At 31.6% G+C, this 24453-nt stretch overlaps 1 protein-coding gene across 1 annotated transcript in view; it reads right to left on the reverse strand.

Moving 5' to 3' along the window:
• Positions 1–24453, reverse strand: part of LOC134698042 (putative ankyrin repeat protein RF_0381) — a 58684-nt gene that overhangs the window by 21347 nt on the left and 12884 nt on the right. The window contains exons 4-11 of the mRNA XM_063560330.1: positions 22744–22842; positions 19342–19440; positions 11196–11294; positions 9659–9757; positions 6692–6763; positions 3154–3252; positions 1930–2028; positions 785–883 (exon numbers count right to left, since the gene is read on the reverse strand). Of these exons, the coding sequence (XP_063416400.1) occupies positions 785–883; positions 1930–2028; positions 3154–3252; positions 6692–6763; positions 9659–9757; positions 11196–11294; positions 19342–19440; positions 22744–22842 (765 nt within the window). The remainder of the gene's footprint in view (positions 1–784; positions 884–1929; positions 2029–3153; positions 3253–6691; positions 6764–9658; positions 9758–11195; positions 11295–19341; positions 19441–22743; positions 22843–24453) is intronic.

Here is a 24453-nt window from a genome sequence, read left to right on the forward strand (position 1 = left end):
AAACAAGAAACGAGAAACACGTATCATTTACATTAACAAACAACTAATGTACATCAGATCCCTAACTTAGGACAGGTGCAAACATTTGCAGCAGTGTTTAATGTTTAAATGGTACTTAACTTTCTCCTTTTTTTCTGAAACACTAGTCTAAAATCACAGCATAGAAAAACACATGATAAAATTTCAATTGGAAGGCTTTTGTTCATATTTTATATAAATAAGGCCGTTAGTTTCCTCGTTTGAATTGTTTTACATTGTCTTATCGAGGCCTTTTATAGCTGACTATGTAGTTTGGGCTTTGCTCATTGTTGAAGGCCGCACGGTGACCTATAGTTGTTATTGTCTGTGTCATTTTGGTCTCTTGTGGACAGTTGTCTCATTGGCAATCGTACCACATCTTCTATTTTTATATTAACTCATCAATAACCGTAAATTAACACATTATGAACGAAGAAACTTGATCTGCGATACCTGATGCAAAAACATACTAGTAAATAAAATTTTTAGGGACAGACATTCAAGGCAAAAAGCAAACAAACAAGTCCAAACAAAGCCATAGCAAGATACCACCGTGAAATATTTAACAACCCTTAGAAAATCATCACTTTTGGAAAATAAAAACGTTTTCATAATATATACAGGTAAATGACATGTAGTGATAGCAAAGTAGGTAAACGAATGACTTTAAAGTCTCGTAAAGACGGTTACAATTATTTACATATATGTGCCTGGACGTGTTTACATTGACATGCTTTTAAAACTAATTTTATAATGAAGCACTCACCACACAATTTGTCAAACTTAAGTCTGCCCCCTTCTCAATTAGTAATATAGCTACTTCTGTATTTCCCTTGTTAATTGCGAGATGTAGAGCTGTCTCTCTCTGTGTATTCATAAAAAACAAATTCTAAACAAATAAATTACAGAGTAATGCTGTTTTTTGAACAGGGTGCTGTATAAGAACGTTGTTCAGTTAAACATTTTATCTGTAAAACGGAACTTAAATATTGAGTTTATCAAAATGACGTTTGCCTATGAAATATATACACACTATAGTTTCTGTTTTAAATGCCCATTTAAAACATTTAAATGGTTGTTTTACAGCAACCTTCAGTATTTACAAGTTTTGTTTTAGTGGTTGATGGTGAATTAACTTGATGATTGGTTGGTATAATATGTTATTACTTTGTAAGATTATTTGAAAAATTATAAAAAAAAATGTCTTGCCAACGGACGTGATGTAAGACCTCAAAAATTGCATCTCATTTTGGAAAATATTATCTGATAGATTAAAGAAAAGGGCTTTCGATTTCTTTTGAGGTATTTATATATCTGATGAACTGATTAAATATAATTTTATAGAATCTAAACTGTCAAGAAAAAGCCTATGGATTAGACTTAAACATGTGATAAAACATGTGTAAGTCATGTGATGATATTTCAGGATGATTATGACAATACCAGTCAAAACCAAGGAGTAAACAAAGACTCACAAAAACCAAAGGACATTTACATCAACAGTTATAAATATCAATTAAGAAACAACACGAACTCCCCTTAAAACCGGGGGTGAAATCAGGTGCTCCGGAAGGGTGAGCATTTTCCTGCACCGTATACGGCACCCATCGTCTTATTTCTTTGTTCAGTCCGGTAATGATGGAAGGTTATTATGACTGAGGAAGAATATCAGATATGATTTCTGACGTACTTTTGTCATAATGGACATCATATATATCAGTTATATGAATAAATCATTTTATACAATAACCATTGATACAATTGATATAAAAGCGATAAGAAAATCAAATATATATATAAATAAATTGCATTAGAATCTCTTACATACACGATACACTGACTATATAATTTGCATGAAGGGATTTAAGATAAACGTATTTTGTTAAACTCATCTTATGATGTAGAACTCACATAGTTATCAGTCCAATCAATGTCTGCCCCTCTGTCAATTAATAATAAAGCTACGTCTGTGCTCCCGCATGCACCTGCTCTATGAAGAGCTGTTTGTTCCTGTATGATTATGGAAAACAAATTAAACACCATGGACAATAACGGCCTTTTAACAATGAAATGTATAAGGAAAGTTATCAATTTCAGCTCAATAATATTTTACCTGTAAAATGAAATTTACTATTGACATATGAAAATGACATGTGCCATTGGTATGAATACACACAATTATTTTCTGTTTTAAATGCCTATTTTCAACAACCTGCAGGTTCGGATTAAAGCAACCGTCAGGACTTTATTTGTTTTATTTTGGGGTTTGATTAGTTTTATTCTTATGCATTAATTTGATAATTGTTTGTATAATATTATGTATTTGCTTTATAAGGTTATTGGGAAAAAATGACGAAAAATTAAGAACCGTTATCATATCCAAGGCATTTAAATTTAATTTTGCGCAAAGCAATACATTTTGCTTGATTGACATATAATATGATAATGTTATGCTAACAGACGTGCTGTTAAACATCAGATGTTGCATCTAATTTTGGAAAAGATATTACATAGATTAAAAAAAACATGGGCCATCGATTTCTATTGATGTAATTTTATATTCGCTGAACTGATTATGTATTATTTGAAGAAATAAAACTGCCATCAAAAGGCCTACTAACTGCTCTTTGAATATATAATGTTGCATGGCAAGCCATGTGATGATAATTAGGATGACTACATACCCGTTATCAATGTACTGTTTTACAGAATAACTTTAGTTACAATTGATATATGTAGCGAAAAAAGAATATCAGATAATATAATGGCGTCAGAATTTCTTACATACATAATACCGTTGATTCGACCGTTGAATTTCCTTGTTAATGGTTTTCAGTAATGGTTAACTTTTATTTATTGTGACTTAGATGGAGAGTTGTGTCATCGGCAATCATATTATCGCCTTATATCTATACAAATGGCTAGAAGATATATGCATTGTGCCATTTATAGCTTGCTATTCGGTATGAGGGCTCCTTGTTGAAGACCTTACTATCACCAATGATGGTTTACTTTTACAGAGTGTGCCTTGGCTGGAGAGTTGTCTTATTGACATTCATACCACATCTTCTTAAATCTATGAACGGATAAAGATAGACGTATTTTGTTAAACTAATTTTATAAAACAGAACTCACAAATCCATCAATCATATTTATATCTGCCCCTCTATCAATCAATAATGAAGCCACGTCTGTGCTGCCGTATTCACCTGTTTCATGAAGAGCTGTCTGTCCCTGTATAATTATTGACACAAAATTGAAAAGCGCAGGCCTATAGTTGCTTTTGTACTATGTACTATATAAGGAAGCGTCTTCCTTAGCCCAATATTATTTTACCTTTTCAATTAAACTTGACTATTGTCATATCAAATTGAAGTTTGTCAAGGGAATGATCAAACACTGTTTTGTCCATTTTCAATGTTTTTGTACAATATTCTGAAGGTTTGTTTTACTTCAAAATAGAACCAAGAAGAGGCGGGTTATAAATGCAGTTTTTCGGAATTGCATAAATATACAGTTGTCATATCCACCAAGGCGGTTGCTTCTTTTTTCTTATTATTTAACGAGAAAAATATATGGGTTAAGTGTTCGCAATTGTTTCTCCGTAGCGGTAGTGGTAACGTTTTCCTCTGTTGCTCAGTCCATATCGTTAACTTGGATATGGTTAATGGCTCGTTTCGAAGCTTAGGACATTTTTACAAATGTGGTAAAATTTTCTGGGTACGAAGTGAGATTACATTATCCGTAAATTAGCAAACCCGAGAATCCATCGTGATGCGGCTTCTCGTGTTAAAAAAATACTTTTTTTAAACATTGAATTCTTTGAAAAGTATAATACTTTGGACGCATTTAATAACTCCATAATTTTAAACATTTATTCTATCTTCCTCTACTTTCTAAATCAACACAAATTGTTAAGCTCCGTCACTTGTTTATCCTCGGAACGTGTCAAATATAATTACGCATATATTGTTTGTTTACACACAACTTTTTAGTTTCTCATTTTGAGGCGTATTTGGTATATTAACCCAACATCATTTTGACCGAAATTAAAAAAGAAGAAAAAAGGAAAAAACACGAGACCGACAAATCCATTTAGATAGCATACAATGCTTCTAAAATTTATAGACTAGAGCTTGCCTTGACAAACTGTTAAGATAATCATTTGCTCTACTTTTGCTCATGTATATACACCAGGGTCTATAAGCAAGGTCACCCGGTTCAGTCCACCATTCCTGAATACTGGCACTTTTTTTTCCAAAACCACACTGCGAGGGCAGAACGCTTACCACAAATTTATGTGAATTAATGATAATATCTGGTTAAAATGTACGAACGACATTTTATCAGGAAGCCCAAAAATACAGATTTGAACATTGCTTATGACATTTTCAACTATATTTCATCATTTGCAGGATAATAATCATAGTTTCTCGCCAATGCAATACTAATACCACCATATCTTGTTTAATACGAGGTACACACCTTTTGATTAATAATGATATAAGTCACAAATTTGTGCAATAATTGATTCCGAAGTCCCACTGAAACCTGATACATCGTAACTTTGCATTAACTTATCTATAAAATGATGAATGAATCAATCGAAGCCGTCTTTGAAGTAGGTAAACAGTGAATAATTTTGTTTGTTTCGGGAGTATAAAATGACGACTGCGTAAGAATGTTTTACGAATATAGTACCGGAGTCGGATAGTGTATAATATTTTGTTTATACATCTTTCAATTTTATTTCCTTATATTTAATGCATAATATAGTAACAGGGAGTGGACATAACATGTATGAACGTTTATAGCTATTTTACGTGAAGTTAAATTAAGGACCTAGTCCAGGTCAAAAATAAGAATGTCTAGATCTGATCTGTCAGACTTAATTTGAGTAGCATTTTGTTTACTTTTCTATAATTTTGTTTCCCAAAATAAATACACTATTTCTACATCTCTTTTGTATTAGCTTTCTATAGACAGGAACACCTTATAATATTACAGGGTAATTTGGTGTAGAAATTCTTGGTTTTGATTTATATTAAACTATGTACAGCACATTATGTGGATGGTTTTTAGTATATATATATTTGTTGTTGTGACTTTTAAAATTGTAAAACAGATTCTGCTTTTATTTTATTAATTATTATAAGCTTATCTTATTAACATGTGTGTGTATTATATATATCAATGACAATAATATTATAAAGAAAAAAATAGATGCTTATATGGCTGTAATTAACATAGGGAGTTTATGTTCATTCATTTTTTTTTAAAACGTATGTACGTTTTTCTAACTTTAACAAACACAGCTTTGGCTTACATATTAAATGAATTACAATTGATCAACTTCTTTAAATATCATTCAATGCATACAAACGGAAACATCTCATTAATTTCATATTGTCTTTACTCAGTGTGATTAAAAATATATCAAAATTATATATTAAACATAAAAATCAATTTGTGCCATATTATCAGATTATTACATAGCATTTTTCATATCGCATGTATTATCAGCATTAAGTTTAATATCAGTCCAAGAGCCGCATGGCTCGAGGGTTGACAATTCTTTCTTCAATACATGGACATGAATAGTATTTTGGACAATGCTAAAAGTATTGAAATGATGATACCGGCGTTTATATATCCATAAAAAAGCCAGGAAATATGTCAATAACAATCAAATCTTATCAAAAGATAAAATCCATATCAACTCACCAATGCACGTTTGATCCTATACATATATATTGATAACAAGACAAAATCCATTTTTTCATTGACTAATGAGGTAGTAAATTGTTTCTTTTGACACATTTATCTTGTTATTGAATTTAGATATATTATAAAGTTGAATTCATATATATCAGGAGCGGATCCAGTCATTTTAAAAAGGGATTTCCTAACCCAGGACATAAAAGAGGGGGGGGGGTACAAATATATGTCCCTATTCAAATGCATTGATCGTTAAAAAAGGGGGTTGTCAATCTCAGGACCCCCCCCCCGGATTATTGAATTCATGTATTTGGCAGCAAAAGTGCAATTGTTACGATTTTTTTGAAAAGGGAAAGGTGAGATGAAATGGCACATTCTGCTTTTTTTTTTATCAAAATAAAGACCACAGCCTGTTTATTTTAAATTAATTGGGTTTTTCTTTACTTGTAGTCTGTCAGAAAAACTATCCGGCAACGGTTGTAATCGGCCTGTTTCTTTGTTACCTTTCTATAGTATCTAATACTTGTTTAATGCATGTACAAGTTTGTTGAATCGAGCAGGTGCTAATTTTTGTTAAAATATGTTGTTTTCTATTATAGATAAATTCACTACGTTATAACTGTTTTCTCGGACCAATATTTGATATATGTCTGTTTTGTTTTACTTATGTCATTCTGTCGGGCTGTTCAGTACAGTTTTTATAAAAATTTTCATTTATCTTTAAAATTTAACCATGATGTTACCAAATGGAAAGAAAACATTAAACACCCAACTTCAAGGATATTTGCGTGCTCTTAAACTCTCATTCCAAATATTTATTCAACCAGCGTCTATCGAAATTCAACACTTTTTATAATCGTGTTAAAGGTTGCAATGCTGCTGCAGCCAGATTATTTAATAAAAATGATCGTGAAAATCCACAAATATTTCCGTGTAATGCCAGAAAATGACAAACCTTTTCTACATTATCTTCTGATAATACTGTAAGGTCAGCAGTGAAGGGGAGAGCTTTTTCGCTTTCCTTTTCCTGTGACATTACATGATAAACTCAAAGCCTTATTTATCTGGTTACATAAACAAAGCCAAAGTGTGGTATACAATATTTACGACAAACAGGAGGAAAAGTTTTTTTTAACGAACACAGAAACATCTACATGTACATATAAATCGCTTCCGAAAACCTATGAAATTTAAAAGTATAATTTATCAACCTTTAGGTAAACAAAACCCCTATATTAAATTTATTAGATTTCAACCGAAACGATCCAGAAACAACAAGGGTAATCACTTTAACAATTTGAAGATTCCCGTAAAATTATAAAACTGTCTTGGATAAAACCACTTCAAACAGTTTATCCTCTGGGTCTAAATGACAATATACTTGGACAAGGAACATATCTACTACTTCTTCTATTGCTGTCAATAATATTATGGATAACAGACAACGAAATAATAGGTATCATGGGAAACGTATCAATCGAAATCAACGAGTTAAACATCGTATAAATTATACACTTGGTAACCTCCTGTCTATATATAAAAACAACGGTACAAATGAAGGTATCAATAATTATGTAAACTGTGTCAAGAACCCGTTAGTAAATTACAAAATATTGTCAAGGAGGGTGACACCATCTCTTTCTTCAGTCCACTGAATGAAATAAACAATAGAATACATAAAACGCCAATTTCCATAATAAGTAATAAACTTCAAGAACTTTCAAAGAAGTTTAATTTTTGTACCTGCTGACAAAGCAGTCAACAATATCGTGATAGTATGCCGTAAATACTTTACGGACGTTTTAAAGAATGAAATTTTAAGGTCATCAATATTCAAGCCTATGAGCTCCACAGAGAGTCGTATAGTAAACAAGCATCATAACCACATCAAAGCTTAAGATTTCTTCTTAACATTTGAAGGTTGCTAATATGTATTGGTTACCTAAACTACACATAAAGCCATTAAAATGCGTTTCATTTCGGCCTCTAGTAAGTGATTTTAGCAAGTTCCGTAACTACTATCAAAGAGCTTATCATAAATTATTGTATTAAAATGTATGAACATAGTGGAATTAACTATTTTTGGAGTAACAAAAAAAATCTTTGGATGTTTTAGATAAATCACGTTTTTTTATGGTTCTTATTATTTTGTTGCTAGTTTTGATTTTTCTACCCTCTACACTACACTTACACACTATGTTATCAAACTACAGATTTCCCATTTAAATTACTTTGGTAAATCAGAATGCAAATGTATTTGTTGCAACATTAAAGCCTTCTTCTATAATGAGAAAGTTCAACATGCCGGAGGTGTGATAATATGAAGTTCTCCTTGAAAATATTAATGTACGTTTCGGCAACAAAGTTTATCGACATGTTGTAGGAATCCCTATAAGCAATAATTCCGCCCCTTTCATGGCAGACTTGTTTTTGTACTGTTATTTATCACAATGATCACAGGTTATGACCAAACTCAGTAATGACCCGTCGAAATTGTAGATAAATTCAACAATACTTACCGTTATCTTGATGATATTTTTTCGTTATATTATCAAGAATTTTCTCAATACACTGCTGAAATTTACTTAAAAGATTTTACTTGAAAAAGGTCAAGTTCAAACGGTGATAACTGTCCTTTCCTATATTAAGATATTTCAGTTTTAGAAGGAAACTCCACACTAAAATTAACGACAAAAAGGACGATTTTTCGTTCCCTATGTCATTATTTTCAATTATTAGAGGGTAATGTTCCGTTGGTCCCAGCATACGATGAATAAATTTCAGAGCTCATTCGCTATGCCCGTGTCTGTTGTGACGTTTTTGATTTTAAAGTACGTAATCTATGTATTACTGTTAAATTATTAAGCCAGATATTTCGTCACCATAAATTACTTAAAACTTTTACTTAATTTTTCCATAGATATAACAATTTGATTTTGAAGTTTGGTTGTAAATGTAGAAAACTTATTTTAAACGGAATAGCGCATCATATTCTTTTTCGGAACTGTGGTTAACCGAGCCCGGGTAATTAAGAAACGATCCTAAAACTTATTCTAAAAGGTTATCAATTCAACACTTTAATAACACCTTTGAATATTGATTTTATTGGTATAAATATTGCTTTTGTTATAAGTAAACCAAAAGCAAACTTAATTAAATATTCCTAGTATGTTTTATACATATCCGCATTCATGAATCTACAATCTATCGATACCTGCATATTGTCATTATACAAGGTAATGTTTTTCTCTAACTGTTTATGACATCTTTACACTAAATCCATTGGATGTTGGATGTGTACGGATTAATAACTTAGTTTTAGATGCGTGATTATTTTCTTAGTTGTTAGTGGTTAGCTGTCAGTCAACTGCGAGTACTCTCAGATCTGTACCAAGTGTCTTTTTGTTGTTAGGATGTACATGTACCGGGCCATGTTCACGTGTTTTTTTGTCTATCTGATAAGTTCAGCCTTTTCAACTGATTTTTATAGTTCGTTTTTGTGTTGTACTGTTATACCCCTCGCCCAGGTTAGGGGGCGGGGTGGAATCCCGATAACCTTTTATCCCGCCACAATCCGTGTGTTTGTGCCTGTAACAAACCAAGCGCCTGTAATTCAGTGGTTGTCGTTTGTTTATATGTTGAATGCTTGTTTTTCGTTAATTTGTGTACATAAATAAGGCCGTTTGTTTTCTCGTTTGAACTATTTTACGTATTCCTTTTGGGGCCTTTAATAGCTGATTAATGCGATATGAGCTTTGTTCATAGTTAAAAGCCGAACGGTTACTTATAGTTGTTAATTTCTGTGTCATTTTTGTATCTCTTGGAGAGATGTCTCATTGGCAGGCGTCCCACATCTTCTTTTTATTTATATAGTATATATGGTTGTTGACTATTTCTGCATATTTCGAACTTTTATACTTACGTATGAACAAGTCCTATACAAATCTAATCCTCTTTCGATCAATGCAACAAGGATTTCAACCTGGTTATATCTCGCAGCTACATGAAGTGGGGTACATCCCTGTTTAAAAAAGTTATAGTTATACATCATGTGATAAATATCCACTTTTGGCTCTTGATTTTTGTAGACTTATATCTACGCGAGTTCACGGTGGGTAAGGTTGTCCTGCAAGAGAACGTTCTGTGCTGGTGTTGTGGTCCTGACTGGTGCTGGTGGGTTTGTTTACATTATATCAGAAAGGCAATTAAACAACCGTTTTGTTTCTTAATTTTTCTCTGATACGTCATAAGTACCATGCAAGGAATATAACAACAATTTTGTACTGCAAAAGTCGTACAAGTTCGCCAAACGAGATTATCCTGACGACGTGAAGGTGATAATTAAAGCGGTCCTGGTTCGGTGCCGTTATATTTTAGTTAAAAGTGGTAATAATTCAATATAATTGATGCGTTACTGTTATTGACTTATAATCTGTTCACTGTTATTCCCCAAATATTTGATTTTACTGTTTTCTGTTTTTCTCATTTAAGGTGACTTGAAATGCTGTTATCGGTTATCAACAGTGTAAATTAACTGTTATCTTATTTATTGACTCGTTGATGAAATTGTCCCATTTTAAGACAAGAAAATATGTTTACGATTTTCGGGATTACGATCCTATTGCATGATCACCAAAATATGGTGTAAGATATACAATACCTAATATAAAAAAGATGATGTGGTATGTTTGTCAATGGACAAATTTCCATGAGAAGCCAAAGGAAGTATGTGTTAACAATCATACATCATCGTACGACCTTTAAAAATGATATAAACAGGAAACGGATTTGAATAAAAATGGAAAGCATGAACATAGAAGGGTGATCTCAGGTGCTCCGGAAGGTAGGAAGATTTTGCTCACATGTGGCACCCGTCGTGTTGCTTATGGAATAACAAATCCTGTAAGTATTCTAATTCGGTAGGTCACATTCATGAAAGGGAAGGGAATTGTAGTTACGACGCAAGGAACATATCCGATATCATTTGTGAAACGGTTATTCCATAACGGTCAACCAACTCATGATGGCGTCCGTACAATTCACGAAGGAATGAGTTCAACTTTTCCATTTGGAACTCTTGGTTTAAGAGCTTCCTTGTGAGCAGCAACCCTCTATCGAGAAATTCATGATAGGATATGCAAGCACCGGAAACGTGCATATAAACGTATAGCTTTAAAATCTCTTACACGCATTTAAACTTCTTATACAATTTATGCATGGACGAATTTCTTGTAGTTCTTTTCAATGTGTTGCATTGTCGTTTGTTGTTTTGTTGCACTTCAGTTTGTCTTTTGTTTCGTTGTTTTTCTCTTATAGTTGATGTGTTTTCCTCAGTTGTAGTTTGTAACCCGGTTTGTTTTCTCGCAATAAATTTATGACTTTGAACAGCGGTATAGTACTGATGCTTTTTGTAAACATTGACATGTTTAAAAAAACTAATTTTATAATTTGAAACTCACATTTATATCAGTTGAATTAATGTCTACCCCTTTGTCAATGAATAATAAAGCTACATCTGTGAATCCAGATATACATGCTTTATGTAGAGCTGTCTGTCCCTGTGTAATTATGGACAACAAATTAGAATAGAAAAAAACCATACTGTCCAATAAACAATGTGATATGACATGCATTTTTATCTAGCACAATAACATTTTATCTGTATAAGGTATAAAACTTCTCATTTTCATTCATAGCTTCTTTGTTTTCTTTGTTAAAGATCTAAAAACAAACACAAGAACAAAAAACATAGAGATAGGCATGAATACAAAATACCATAGAACATAACATCAATGAAACTGCAAAATAACAACACACATGCTTGTATTAAAATTACGAAAGTATAGAACAACGAAAACAGTGCCGTACTTTTGTCCAGTATATATATGCAATCTGAAAATTCATCAAATTAAATAGAACAAAATTAAAAAAGTTACAATTATTTACACAAAACAAGTCCAAAGGATTATAACAATTACGAAGATCTTGGAAGGAATGATGAGGCGACGTCTCTGTTATTCAGATTAAAAAATAGCTTTATAATCTCTTGCATACATTTAAAAGCTTGTTTAATGATATAGACTAATTTGAGTTAATGATGTGACGACGACATCATTATTTGACTAGCACAATACTTTGTCCATGGAAAATAAAAATTAACTTCAACATGTTCAATACACTGGCGGATAAGACATATGTGAAATTTTCCAACATGCAGAATTCATACCACAAAAGATGAAATATTACACATTATCCAACTAAAAGGAGAGTGTGATTTATTTGTAAAACCAAAACTGTTATGCATAACATAAACATGGACCAACAAGAGTAAGCGATGTGCATTCCAGCTAGAAAACTTGCTAAACTGGTTATTAGTTACTATTTCATGTGATACTTTGCAATTCCTTTATAAGTACATGCACACACAAATAAAAAATAAAATAAAATAAAAGGCAGGAAATTCATTCATACACAAAATACTATGGATATAATTTAACCAAACGCTATATTAATACTATAAATCAGTTATGATAGAAATGTTCATTTGTTTTAGTCTTAGAAAATGCAAACATCTAAACATCAGGTCAAATTTCAACTCCATGCATGCTAAATAACCAACCAAAATGGCTGAAATACCTGTTTTAGAACGACGGTTTATTGAAAGACTTTGAGACGAACTTGGATTTAAGTGATACTTTTAAGTGTAATTGTAATCCTAATTGAATTGATGACATATTCCGAAAATATATATTAAATATTATATATAACTAAGTTTGACACAGATTTTTGACAACAGTTATCTAACAGATTAAAACAACCAGGATATCGATATGTGTTGATGTATTGTTATATCTGCTGAACAAATTTAATACCATTTTGTGGAAAAAAATTGCCAACTCAAAGTCTACTGATTGGACTTAAAAATATGATGTAGCATGTGGTGAATTTTCCGAATGATTACATGCCCGAAATCAATTAAATTAATTTTAATAACCATTCATGAATTTAAGATATGTACCGATGACAATTCAGATACTAGTAAATAAATAGCTTTGATATCTCTGACATACATTTAAAACTTGTTAAAGGATAGATAGGAAGAGGTGATGTGAGTGTCAATGAGACAATTTTCTATTCAAGTAACAATTGATAAAAGTATCTTTGTAAATCAAGGAACAGCCTTCAACACGGAACATAGACTCACTCCGATAAGCAAGTAATAAAGGGGCCCCCTAAATTACCAGTGTAAAATCATTCAAACGGGAAAATCAACGGTTTAATCCATTTAAAAACGAAAAAGGAGAAACATTTGAGAACCACATAAACTGACTACAACCACTGAACATCAGATTTCTGACTTAGAACAGTTTCAAACAATTGCAGCGGTACTTTATGATTAAATAGTACTTTAAATTGCATTTTTCTGCAAGAAAAGGTTTCTTGTAGTTTATTTCGGTGAGTGTTGTATTGTCGTTTAGTTTTTTGTTGTACTTCAGTTTTACTGTTGTTTCGATGTTTTTTCTCTTAAAGTTGATGTGTTCCCTCATTTTAACATTCGTAGTTTCAACCCGGATTCGTTTTGTCTCAATTAATTTATGACTCTTGAACAGCGGTATACTACTGTTGTCTTCATTAAATATTTAAATGTTTAAAGAAACTTATGTTATAATACAAAACTCACATCATGATCAGCAAAATTTATGTCTACCCCTCTTTCAATGATTAACAAAGCTACATCAGTCATTCCGGATTCACATGCTTTATGTAGAACTGTCTGTCCCTGTTTAATTATTTATGGACACCAAATTGAAATAAAAAAAGAAACCAGACCCATAATGTCCTTTAAACAATATGCTGTAAAATGAACGCGTTTAAGCACAATAACATTTTATCTGTATAAGGTATAAAACCGCATTTTCATTCCTATTCCCGTTGGGTTCTAAGTTAAGATCTATAAACAAACACAAGAACACAAAGTACAGAGAAACGCATAAATCTTCGAACATTACATTAGGTAAAATGCAAAATAACAGCACACATAGCGTAAATTAAGAAATTTTTGCGGGGTTTTTATTATTTCGCAAAATGCGACTAAGTTGTAAATGAAGACAATAATTTAAATTTTGAAATATTTTTTGTTAATTAATCAAGATTTTTCTCAAAATCGTAATCAAATAAAATCGCATATAATTCTTGATTGACAAAATCGCAATTATAAATGCACTCAATATTTTCTACATTTTCAGTACTCAAATAAAAAAATATAGGACACCACAGTAACGTATTTTTTCCCGTATATATAATCTTGAAAGTCAGCATAATACTTATAATAGAATAATAAGAAATTCAAAGTGTTTATAGATATTATCAAATAACTATTCTATCAAAAATGAATATCATAATTACGACAGTATTGGAAGACTTATTTGAACTAATAGTGTGGCGACGTTATCTATATTCAAATATTAACGATTTGTTTTCAAATCTCTTACATACATTTAAAGCTTTTTAAAGGGTATACACTAGTTTGAATTAGTGCTGTGACGACAACGTTATTATTTGGTTTATTCACTTTTATGCATGGAAGATAGAAATTAACTCGACTAAACTGATGAATAAGACTAAACCCCTAACGGGAAGGATTGTGCCTGATGTTCATATGATGAAATCATAATCTGTCAGTCAGTTTAATTGAAGTCTGGAGCTGGCATGTCAGTTAACTGCTAGTAGTCTGTTGTTATTTATGTATTATTGTCATTTTGTTTATTTTCTTTGGTTACATCTTCTGACACCAGACTCGGACTTCTCTTGAACTGAATTTTATTGTGCGCATTGTTATGCGTTTACTTTTCTACATTGGTTAGAGGTATAGGGGGAGGGTTGAGAACTCACAAACATGTTTAACCCCACCACATTTTTGCGCCTGTCCCAAGTCAGGAGCCTCTGGCCTTTGTGAGTCTTGTATTATTTTGATTTTAGTTTCTTGTGTACAATTTGGAAATTAGTATGGCGTTCATTATCACTGAACTAGTATATATTTGTTTAGGGTCCGGCTGAAGGACGCCTCCGAGTGTGGGATTTTCTCGCTACATTGAAGACCTGTTGGTGACCTTCTGCTGTTGTTTTTTTATTTGGTCGGGTTGTTGTCTCCTTGACACATTCCCCATTTCCATTCTCAATTTTATATGTAAGATGTACCAATATAATACAGAATTCCAACTACAAAAGATACAATATTACACATTATCCAACTAAAAGAAGAGTTTGAATTATTTGTAAAACGAAAACTGTTATGTATAAACATGGATCAACAAGATTAGGCTATGTGCATCCCAGCTAGACAACTTGCTAAACTGATTATCAAGTCCATTCCAAGTGATACATTGCAATTCCTATATAAGTACATGTTAACACAATTAAAAAAAAAAAAGTAGGAAACTAAAAAAAAACTAAACAATTATTATTTAATTTGACCAAAAGCTATATTTATACTATAAATCAGTTATGGTTCATTTGTTTAAGTCTTAGAAAATACAAACATTTAAACTTCAGGTCAATTTTCAACTCTTTGCAAGCTAAATAACCGCGCAAACTGGCTGAATTACCTGTTTTAGAACGACATTTGATAACGAGACTTAGAGACGACCTTAGATTTAAGTGCTACCTGTAAGTGTTATTGTAATACTAATTGAATAGTTGACATATTCCGAAAATATATATTAAACATTATATATAACTAAGTTTGCAACAGGCTTTGACACCAGTTTTCTAACAGGTCTGATTAAAAAAAAAGGTACATCAATATATGTTGAAGTAATGTTATATCTACTAAAATAGTTAAATTTTTATAGCTAATGAGACAGTTCTCAATTCAAGTAACAATTGATAAAAGTAGTCATTATAGATCAAGGTACAGCCTTCAACACGGAGCCTATACTCTCTTTAAACAGCAAATAATAAAGATCCCCCCAAAATTACCCGTGTAAAACCATTCGAACTGGAAAACCGACGGTTTAATCCATATTAAAACGAATCACGAGACATTAATGAACCACCTACACTGACTACAAATACTAAAAATTAGATTCCTGACTTTGAAAAGCTGCAAACAATTGCAGCGGTACTTTACCTTAAAATGGAACCAAACATTGCACTTTTCTGCGTAAACGTTTTTCTGTTGTTTCTTTGTTTTTCTCTTAAAGTTGAATGACTACATACCCGTAATCAATGAAATTAATTTTAATAACCATTCATGAATTTAAGATATGTACCGATGACAATTCAGATACTAGTAAATAAATAGCTTTGATATCTCTGACATACATTTAAAACGTGTTAAAGGATAGATAGGAAGAGGTGATGTGAGTGTCAATGAGACAATTTTCTATTCAAGTAACAATTGATAAAAGTATCTTTGTAAATCAAGGAACAGCCTTCAACACGGAACATAGACTCACTCCGATAAGCAAGTAATAAAGGGGCCCCCTAAATTACCAGTGTAAAATCATTCAAACGGGAAAATCAACGGTTTAATCCATTTAAAAACGAAAAAGGAGAAACATTTGAGAACCACATAAACTGACTACAACCACTGAACATCAGATTTCTGACTTAGAACAGTTTCAAACAATTGCAGCGGTACTTTATGTTTAAATAGTACTTTAAATTGCATTTTTCTGCAGGAAAAGGTTTCTTGTAGTTTATTTCGGTGAGTGTTGTATTGTCGTTTAGTTTTTTGTTGTACTTCAGTTTTTCTGTTGTTTCGTTGTTTTTTCTCTTAAAGTTGATGTGTTCCCTCATTTTAACATTCGTAGTTTCAACCCGGATTCGTTTTGTCTCAATTAATTTATGACTCTTGAACAGCGGTATACTACTGTTGTCTTCATTAAATATTTAAATGTTTAAAGAAACTTATGTTATAATACAAAACTCACATCATGATCAGCTAAATGTATGTCTACCCCTCTTTCAATGATTAACAAAGCTACATCAGTCATTCCGGATTCACATGCTTTATGTAGAACTGTCTGTCCCTGTTTAATTATTTATGGACACCAAATTGAAATAAAAAAAGAAACCAGACCCATAATGTCCTTTAAACAATATGCTGTAAAATGAACGCGTTTAAGCACAATAACATTTTATCTGTATAAGGTATAAAACCGCATTTTCATTCCTATTCCCGTTGGGTTCTAAGTTAAGATCTATAAACAAACACAAGAACACAAAGTACAGAGAAACGCATAAATCTTCGAACATTACATTAGGTAAAATGCAAAATAACAGCACACATAGCGTAAATTAAGAAATTTTTGCGGGGTTTTTATTATTTCGCAAAATGCGACTAAGTTGTAAATGAAGACAATAATTTAAATTTTGAAATATTTTTTGTTAATTAATCAAGATTTTTCTCAAAATCGTAATCAAATAAAATCGCATATAATTCTTGATTGACAAAATCGCAATTATAAATGCACTCAATATTTTCTACATTTTCAGTACTCAAATAAAAAAATATAGGACACCACAGTAACGTATTTTTTCCCGTATATATAATCTTGAAAGTCAGCATAATACTTATAATAGAATAATAAGAAATTCAAAGTGTTTATAGTTATTATCAAATAACTATTCTATCAAAAATGAATATCATAATTACGACAGTATTGGAAGACTTGTTTGAACTAATAGTGTGGCGACGTTATCTATATTCAAATATTAATGATTTGTTTTCAAATCTCTTACATACATTTAAAGCTTTTTAAAGGGTATACACTAGTTTGAATTAGTGCTGTGACGACAACGTTATTATTTGGTTTATTCACTTTTATGCATGGAAGATAGAAATTAACTCGACTAAACTGATGAATAAGACTAAACCCCTAACGGGAAGGATTGTGCCTGATGTTCATATGATGAAATCATAATCTGTCAGTCAGTTTAATTGAAGTCTGGAGCTGGCATGTCAGTTAACTGCTAGTAGTCTGTTGTTATTTATGTATTATTGTCATTTTGTTTATTTTCTTTGGTTACATCTTCTGACACCAGACTCGGACTTCTCTTGAACTGAATTTTATTGTGCGCATTGTTATGCGTTTACTTTTCTACATTGGTTAGAGGTATAGGGGGAGGGTTGAGAACTCACAAACATGTTTAACCCCACCACATTTTTGCGCCTGTCCCAAGTCAGGAGCCTCTGGCCTTTGTGAGTCTTGTATTATTTTGATTTTAGTTTTAGTGTACAATTTGGAAATTAGTATGGCGTTTATTATCACTGAACTAGTATATATTTGTTTAGGGGCCGGCTGAAGGACGCCTCCGAGTGTGGGATTTTCTCGCTACATTGAAGACCTGTTGGTGACCTTCTGCAGTTGTTTTTTTATTTGGTCGGGTTGTTGTCTCCTTGACACATTCCCCATTTCCATTCTCAATTTTATATGTAAGATGTACCAATATAATACAGAATTCCAACTACAAAAGATACAATATTACACATTATCCAACTAAAAGAAGAGTTTGAATTATTTGTAAAACGAAAACTGTTATGTATAAACATGGATCAACAAGATTAGGCTATGTGCATCCCAGCTAGACAACTTGCTAAACTGATTATCAAGTCCATTCCAAGTGATACATTGCAATTCCTATATAAGTACATGTTAACACAATTAAAAAAAAAAAGGTAGGAAACTAAAAAAAAACTAAACAATTATTATTTAATTTGACCAAAAGCTATATTTATACTATAAATCAGTTATGGTTCATTTGTTTAAGTCTTAGAAAATACAAACATTTAAACTTCAGGTCAATTTTCAACTCTTTGCAAGCTAAATAACCGCGCAAACTGGCTGAATTACCTGTTTTAGAACGACAATTGATAACGAGACTTAGAGACGACCTTAGATTTAAGTGCTACCTGTAAGTGTTATTGTAATACTAATTGAATAGTTGACATATTCCGAAAATATATATTAAACATTATATATAACTAAGTTTGCAAAAGGCTTTGACACCAGTTTTCTAACAGGTCTGATTAAAAAAAAAGGTACATCAATATATGTTGAAGTAATGTTATATCTACTAAAATAGTTAAATTTTTATAGCTAATGAGACAGTTCTCAATTCAAGTAACAATTGATAAAAGTAGTCATTATAGATCAAGGTACAGCCTTCAACACGGAGCCTATACTCTCTTTAAACAGCAAATAATAAAGATCCCCCCAAAATTACCCGTGTAAAACCATTCGAACTGGAAAACCGACGGTTTAATCCATATTAAAACGAATCACGAGACATTAATGAACCACCTACACTGACTACAAATACTAAAAATTAGATTCCTGACTTTGAATAGCTGCAAACAATTTCAGCGGTACTTTACCTTAAAATGGAACCAAACATTGCACTTTTCTGCGTAAACGTTTTTCTGTTGTTTCTTTGTTTTTCTCTTAAAGTTGATGTGTTTCCTTCAGTTAAACATTTGTAGTTGTAACTCGGATTTGTTTTTTCTCAATCGATTTTAGAATTTTGAACAGCGGTAAACTACCGTTGTCGTTTTAAACACTGACATGTTTAGATACATTTTTTTTAGAATACAATACTCACATATCTATCAGTCAAATTTATGTCTACCCCTCTTTCAATAAATAATAAAGCTACGTCTGACATTCCGGATTCACATGCTTTATGTAGAACTGTCTTTGCCTGTTTAATTATGGAAAACAAATTAGAATAAAAATACAATCCAGACCGATAATGTTTTTAAACACTATTCTGTAAAATGAACGCGTTTTAGCAAAATAACATTTTTTTGTATAAGGTAAATAAAACTACATTCTCATACATAGCCCCGTTGTGTTCTTACAGTCGGAAAGCTGACCCCGGTTTGACCTAATTTCTTAAAGCAACGATGCACGTCATGTGATTAACATATATGGGCATTGTTTTACCAAAAAAAGTGACGCCCGTTTTTTGGAATTTGCAGATTTTTGCATGAATTAAAACTAATTTCCTTTTAAGACAACACTCTTGAGTATATAAAAAATATATTACGCAACTCAATTTTGAATTAAACTCATTTTGTTATCTCAAAATGTGTCTTCAAAGTCAAGGTGTTGACGAAAAAAATTGGCTACAGAAATTTAAAATCGTAATTTTCTTTCTTAACTTCTCGGGTAGCTATGCTGAATTTGAATTATGTTATGTAACATAACTTGGACTATGATATGTCAAATATGTGCCACTTGATACGCTAAGATATCCCAAGTGCCACTTTGATATGTCGATATTTTTGACGATGCGGGGCCGACGAGAATTCACAATTTACGTCCCTTTGTTTGACACTATCATGAACAAACTATTGTTATATCAAGCACCATATGCTGCTATTTACATGTGAATATTATTAAAATAATCTTATTAAATTTATTTTGATACTGTAAACATGTGCAAAAATATTAGAACACAATTTATCACTTTTCTGAACTCAATCCTAGTTAAATATGCCCTTATGTGCCATAATAAGGAAAATATAGATTTTATGTTTATTTAATATTCTAAGAGTTAATTTGATATTTATGTTTTGGTAAATATTTTTACTGCTGTAACCAAATTATTTTAAATTGGAAATAAATTTCTACTTAATTAATATAAGGGGTAGTCAAAATATTCATGAGTTCCTTTTCATTACTGATACCTGGTCCTACCCTTTTCATTTAAACTTAAAATAGATCATAATGAAAGTATTCTGAATGTAAAATCTTCATTATTCTAAATAAAAGGAAATGAGTTTGCAATCCTTGTATGAACAAACTAAATATAACAAAAAATGTTAACTCGTTGATTTCATGCAAGTAAGCTCTAATGAATGGACTCAAATTATAAAAAAACCCACACTAAACCAATAAATGAATGGTGCTTATCATGAACTTGAAAATAAATTAGAACGAAAAGACTCAGTAATATGGTTCTCCTTCTATTTGAAAAAAATAATAATAACATTTAAAATAAATATGCATTTTTATATTTATATAAAAATATTTCAGAGCAGTTTTTGGGTGCTAAGTCAACAATTATGTTTTAGATCACAAGTCAAATTTAAGTTACAATTCATGTCAGTATGATCATGCTTTGAATAAGATTGATTAAAATGCCACTCTGAATGAGATTTTTTTAAGGCAGCAACCATTTGATTTTCGGGCAGGGGAGCTATGAATTTTTTTCCATTCAAGGTTTTTTTGCGACAAGGCGAAAACAATTTTAGCTTTTCATTTAATGGCAGCTGAGGGTAAAAAAAACATTTTTTTTTCATGGTCAAAACAATTTCTTTTTTATCCAAAAACATCAATAGTACTAAATGTGTGTACATTGTGTTCATATGCCAGTTGATATCGATGTGTAAGACCAAAAATCTACTAAATGTCTTTCGTTCGGAATGTAGTTCCAGTGGGGATTCCTTAGCAGAACGTTAGACTTGTTCTTTTTAACTTTGAGAAACGTATTAATTATCTTTGATATAGCATATATTATCTTTGTTTATCTGTAAAAAAAATGAAGAAAAAAAACACCATTAACAGACAATGTCGCATAATTTATAATCGTCGATCAACGGCGTTACGTAATTGTTAAAAGACGGCCAATTTAACATGTTTAAGTATTGTCTTCTTTAATAAGAAGAACCATGATCAACCATGCTTTAAAAAAACAAAGGGAATCTTTTTATGACCTTAATAGCAATTTAAAAACAAACAAAAGAAAAAAATCCAAATTGGCGCAAAATAATTATTTTCCCCGAAATTAACGTAATTTCAGAATGGCGGGTTTTAATATCAGTCCTATTGTCATCTAAAGGAAGTAGTAACAATGGTCGTTTCTAACGGATTGCTTTCCTTCTGCTAAGTTTAAGATCTACGAACAATCACAATAACAAATAGTACAGAGAAAAGCATCAATAAAAAAATATCTTTGAACATTACATTAATTTAGGAAAATCGCAAAATAACAGCCCAATTAGCGTAAATTCGACTGAGATGTTATCGAAAAAAGTAATTCAGGCTCGCATTTTCTTTTTTTTTTTTATGAATTAAACCGGATCTTTCTCAAAATCATAGATACAGTCGCATTCAATTCTGAATTGAAAATCATCAAATTAAATGAAAAGAAATTCAAAGTTTTTGTTTTTATTATTGTTTTCCAAAAAAAATTGTCAATCAAAAATGAATCAAATAATTATTGGACGGTATTGGAAGGCTTTTTTGAACTAATAGTGTGGCGAAGTCATCTGTATTCAAATATTAAACGATTTGCTTTCAAATCTCTTACATACATTTAAAGCTTGTTAAAGGGTATATACTAGTTTGAATTAATGCTGTGACGTCAATGTTATTATTTGGACTAGCACAACACTTTATTCATAGAAAATAGAAATTAACTAAAGAATACTTTAAAATAAAAGAGGGACGAAAGATACCCAATCCCAACAGACAGGCCTAGAATACCTGAACTGTTTTAAAACGACGGTTTATATTGACACTCTGAGATGGCCTTATGTCTAAATGCTACTTGAAAGTGTAATTCTAATCCTAATCGTAGGTTTTGACAGATTCAGAAAATGTCTATTAAACATTAGGTTCGCAACACATTTTGAAAAAAAGTTATCTTACATATAAAAAAAGGTCTATCGATATATTTTGATGTATTGTTAAAACAGGTGAACAAGTGAAATACCATTTTGTAGAAATAAAATTGCCAGCACCAAAAAAGTCTGCCGATTTGATTTTGGAATATAATGTTACATGTGTTGAAATTTTCGGATGATTGCATACCCGTAAACAATGATTTATTTTTATCAACCTTTGACAGATTTAAGATATGCAGCATTTAAATTTTAGATAAACGAATAGTTTTAAAATATCTATCATACATTAAACACTTGATTTATAATATATGCATGGACGGTTTTAACATTGACGTGTTATTTTCAAACCAATTTTATTGTATAGAACTCACTTCATGATCAGCTAAATTTACGTCTGCCCCTCTGTCAACTAATAATAAAGCTACATCTGTGCTTCTGGATCCACATGCTATATGTAGAGCTGTCTGTCCCTGTATAATTATGGACAAATTGAAACGAAGAAAAAAAAGACTAAACAATATTTGCCTTTTACAATATGCTGTAAAAGGAAGTTTTTTTTGTTGGAGCACACTAATATTTTATCTGTAAAAGGTATAAAACCACACATACTAGTACTCATTTATAACCCTGTTGTTTTGTATGTTCAAGATCTACAAACATTTCCCGTCATTATACTGTTAACCATAAGTTATAGTCCATAACTGTATAAAGAACGATAAAATTGAGAAAGGAAATGGTGAATATGTCAAAGCGACAACCACCCGACCATAGAGCAAACAACAGCCGAAGGCAACCAATGGGTCTTCAATGTTGCGAGAATTTCCGCACCCGTAGGTGTCCTCCAGCTGGCCCCTAAAATATGCATAATAGTACAGTGATAATGGACGTCAAACTAAACTTCGAATTATACACAAGAAACCAAACTAAACTTCGAATTATACACAAGAAACAAAAAATTAAAATCATACAAGACTAACAAAGGCCAGAGGCTCCTGACTTGGGACAGGCGCAAAATTGCGGCGGGGTTACACCTGTTTATGAGATCTCAACCCTCCCCCTATACCTCTAGCCAATGTAGAAAAGTAAAAGAATAACAATACGCACATTAAAGTTCAGTTCAAGAGGAGTCCGATGTCAAAAGATGTAACAAAAGAAAATAAATAAAATGACAATAATACATAAATAACAACAGACTACTAGCAGTTAACTGCCATGCCAGCTCCAGACCTCAATTAAACTGATTGATAGATTATATCTTCATCATATGAATATCAGGTACAATCCCTCCCGTTAGGGGTTTAGTATCATACTATCATAAAATATATGAGAAGAACATAACCCGTGTCATGCAACATATATTGCTCATAAAAGATGTTCTACTAAACAACTGTCTTAAGAAGGTAAAATCACAAAAATACGGAACTCAGAGGAAAATCAATACGGAAAGTCCATAATCACATGGCAAAATCAAATAACAAAACGCATCAAAAACGAATAGACAAGAACTGTCATATTCCTGACTTGGTACAGGCATTTTCAAATGTAGAAAATGGTGGATTAAACCTGGTTCTATAGCGCTAACCCTCTCTCTTTAATAACAGTCTCATCAAATTCCGTTATATTTCTCTTTAATAACAGTCTCATCGAATTCCGTTATATTTTGTCTTAAGAAATGACTACTATTCTTTCTACAGTAAAAGATGGCCTTCAAAAATACTGTGATGAGAAAAATTCTACCAGTGGTGTCAATAAGACGTGGATTTCAAAAATTCTGAAATTAGTCAGCAGCTTTAAGACTTCTGATTTTCAACATTACAATGGCCCATGTTGAATTTAAAGATTGACTTTTCTTATAAAAATTAGAATCGTAGATACATTTTTTTGTTTCGGTTATTATGATTCTTATTTGTGAGAACGACACTGATTCTACCAGAAAATATACTGAAGATGTTTTTAGAAAAAATGCTCTACTTTTTGGTCGACAATATATTTCTTGTGTTTGGAAGACTGATATTTTCACAGACAATCGGTATTCCAATGGGCAATAATTGTGCACCTATACTAGCCGATTTATTATTGTA

Source organism: Mytilus trossulus, chromosome 14, assembly GCF_036588685.1.
Source record: "Mytilus trossulus isolate FHL-02 chromosome 14, PNRI_Mtr1.1.1.hap1, whole genome shotgun sequence".
Lineage (NCBI taxonomy): Eukaryota > Metazoa > Mollusca > Bivalvia > Mytilida > Mytilidae > Mytilus > Mytilus trossulus.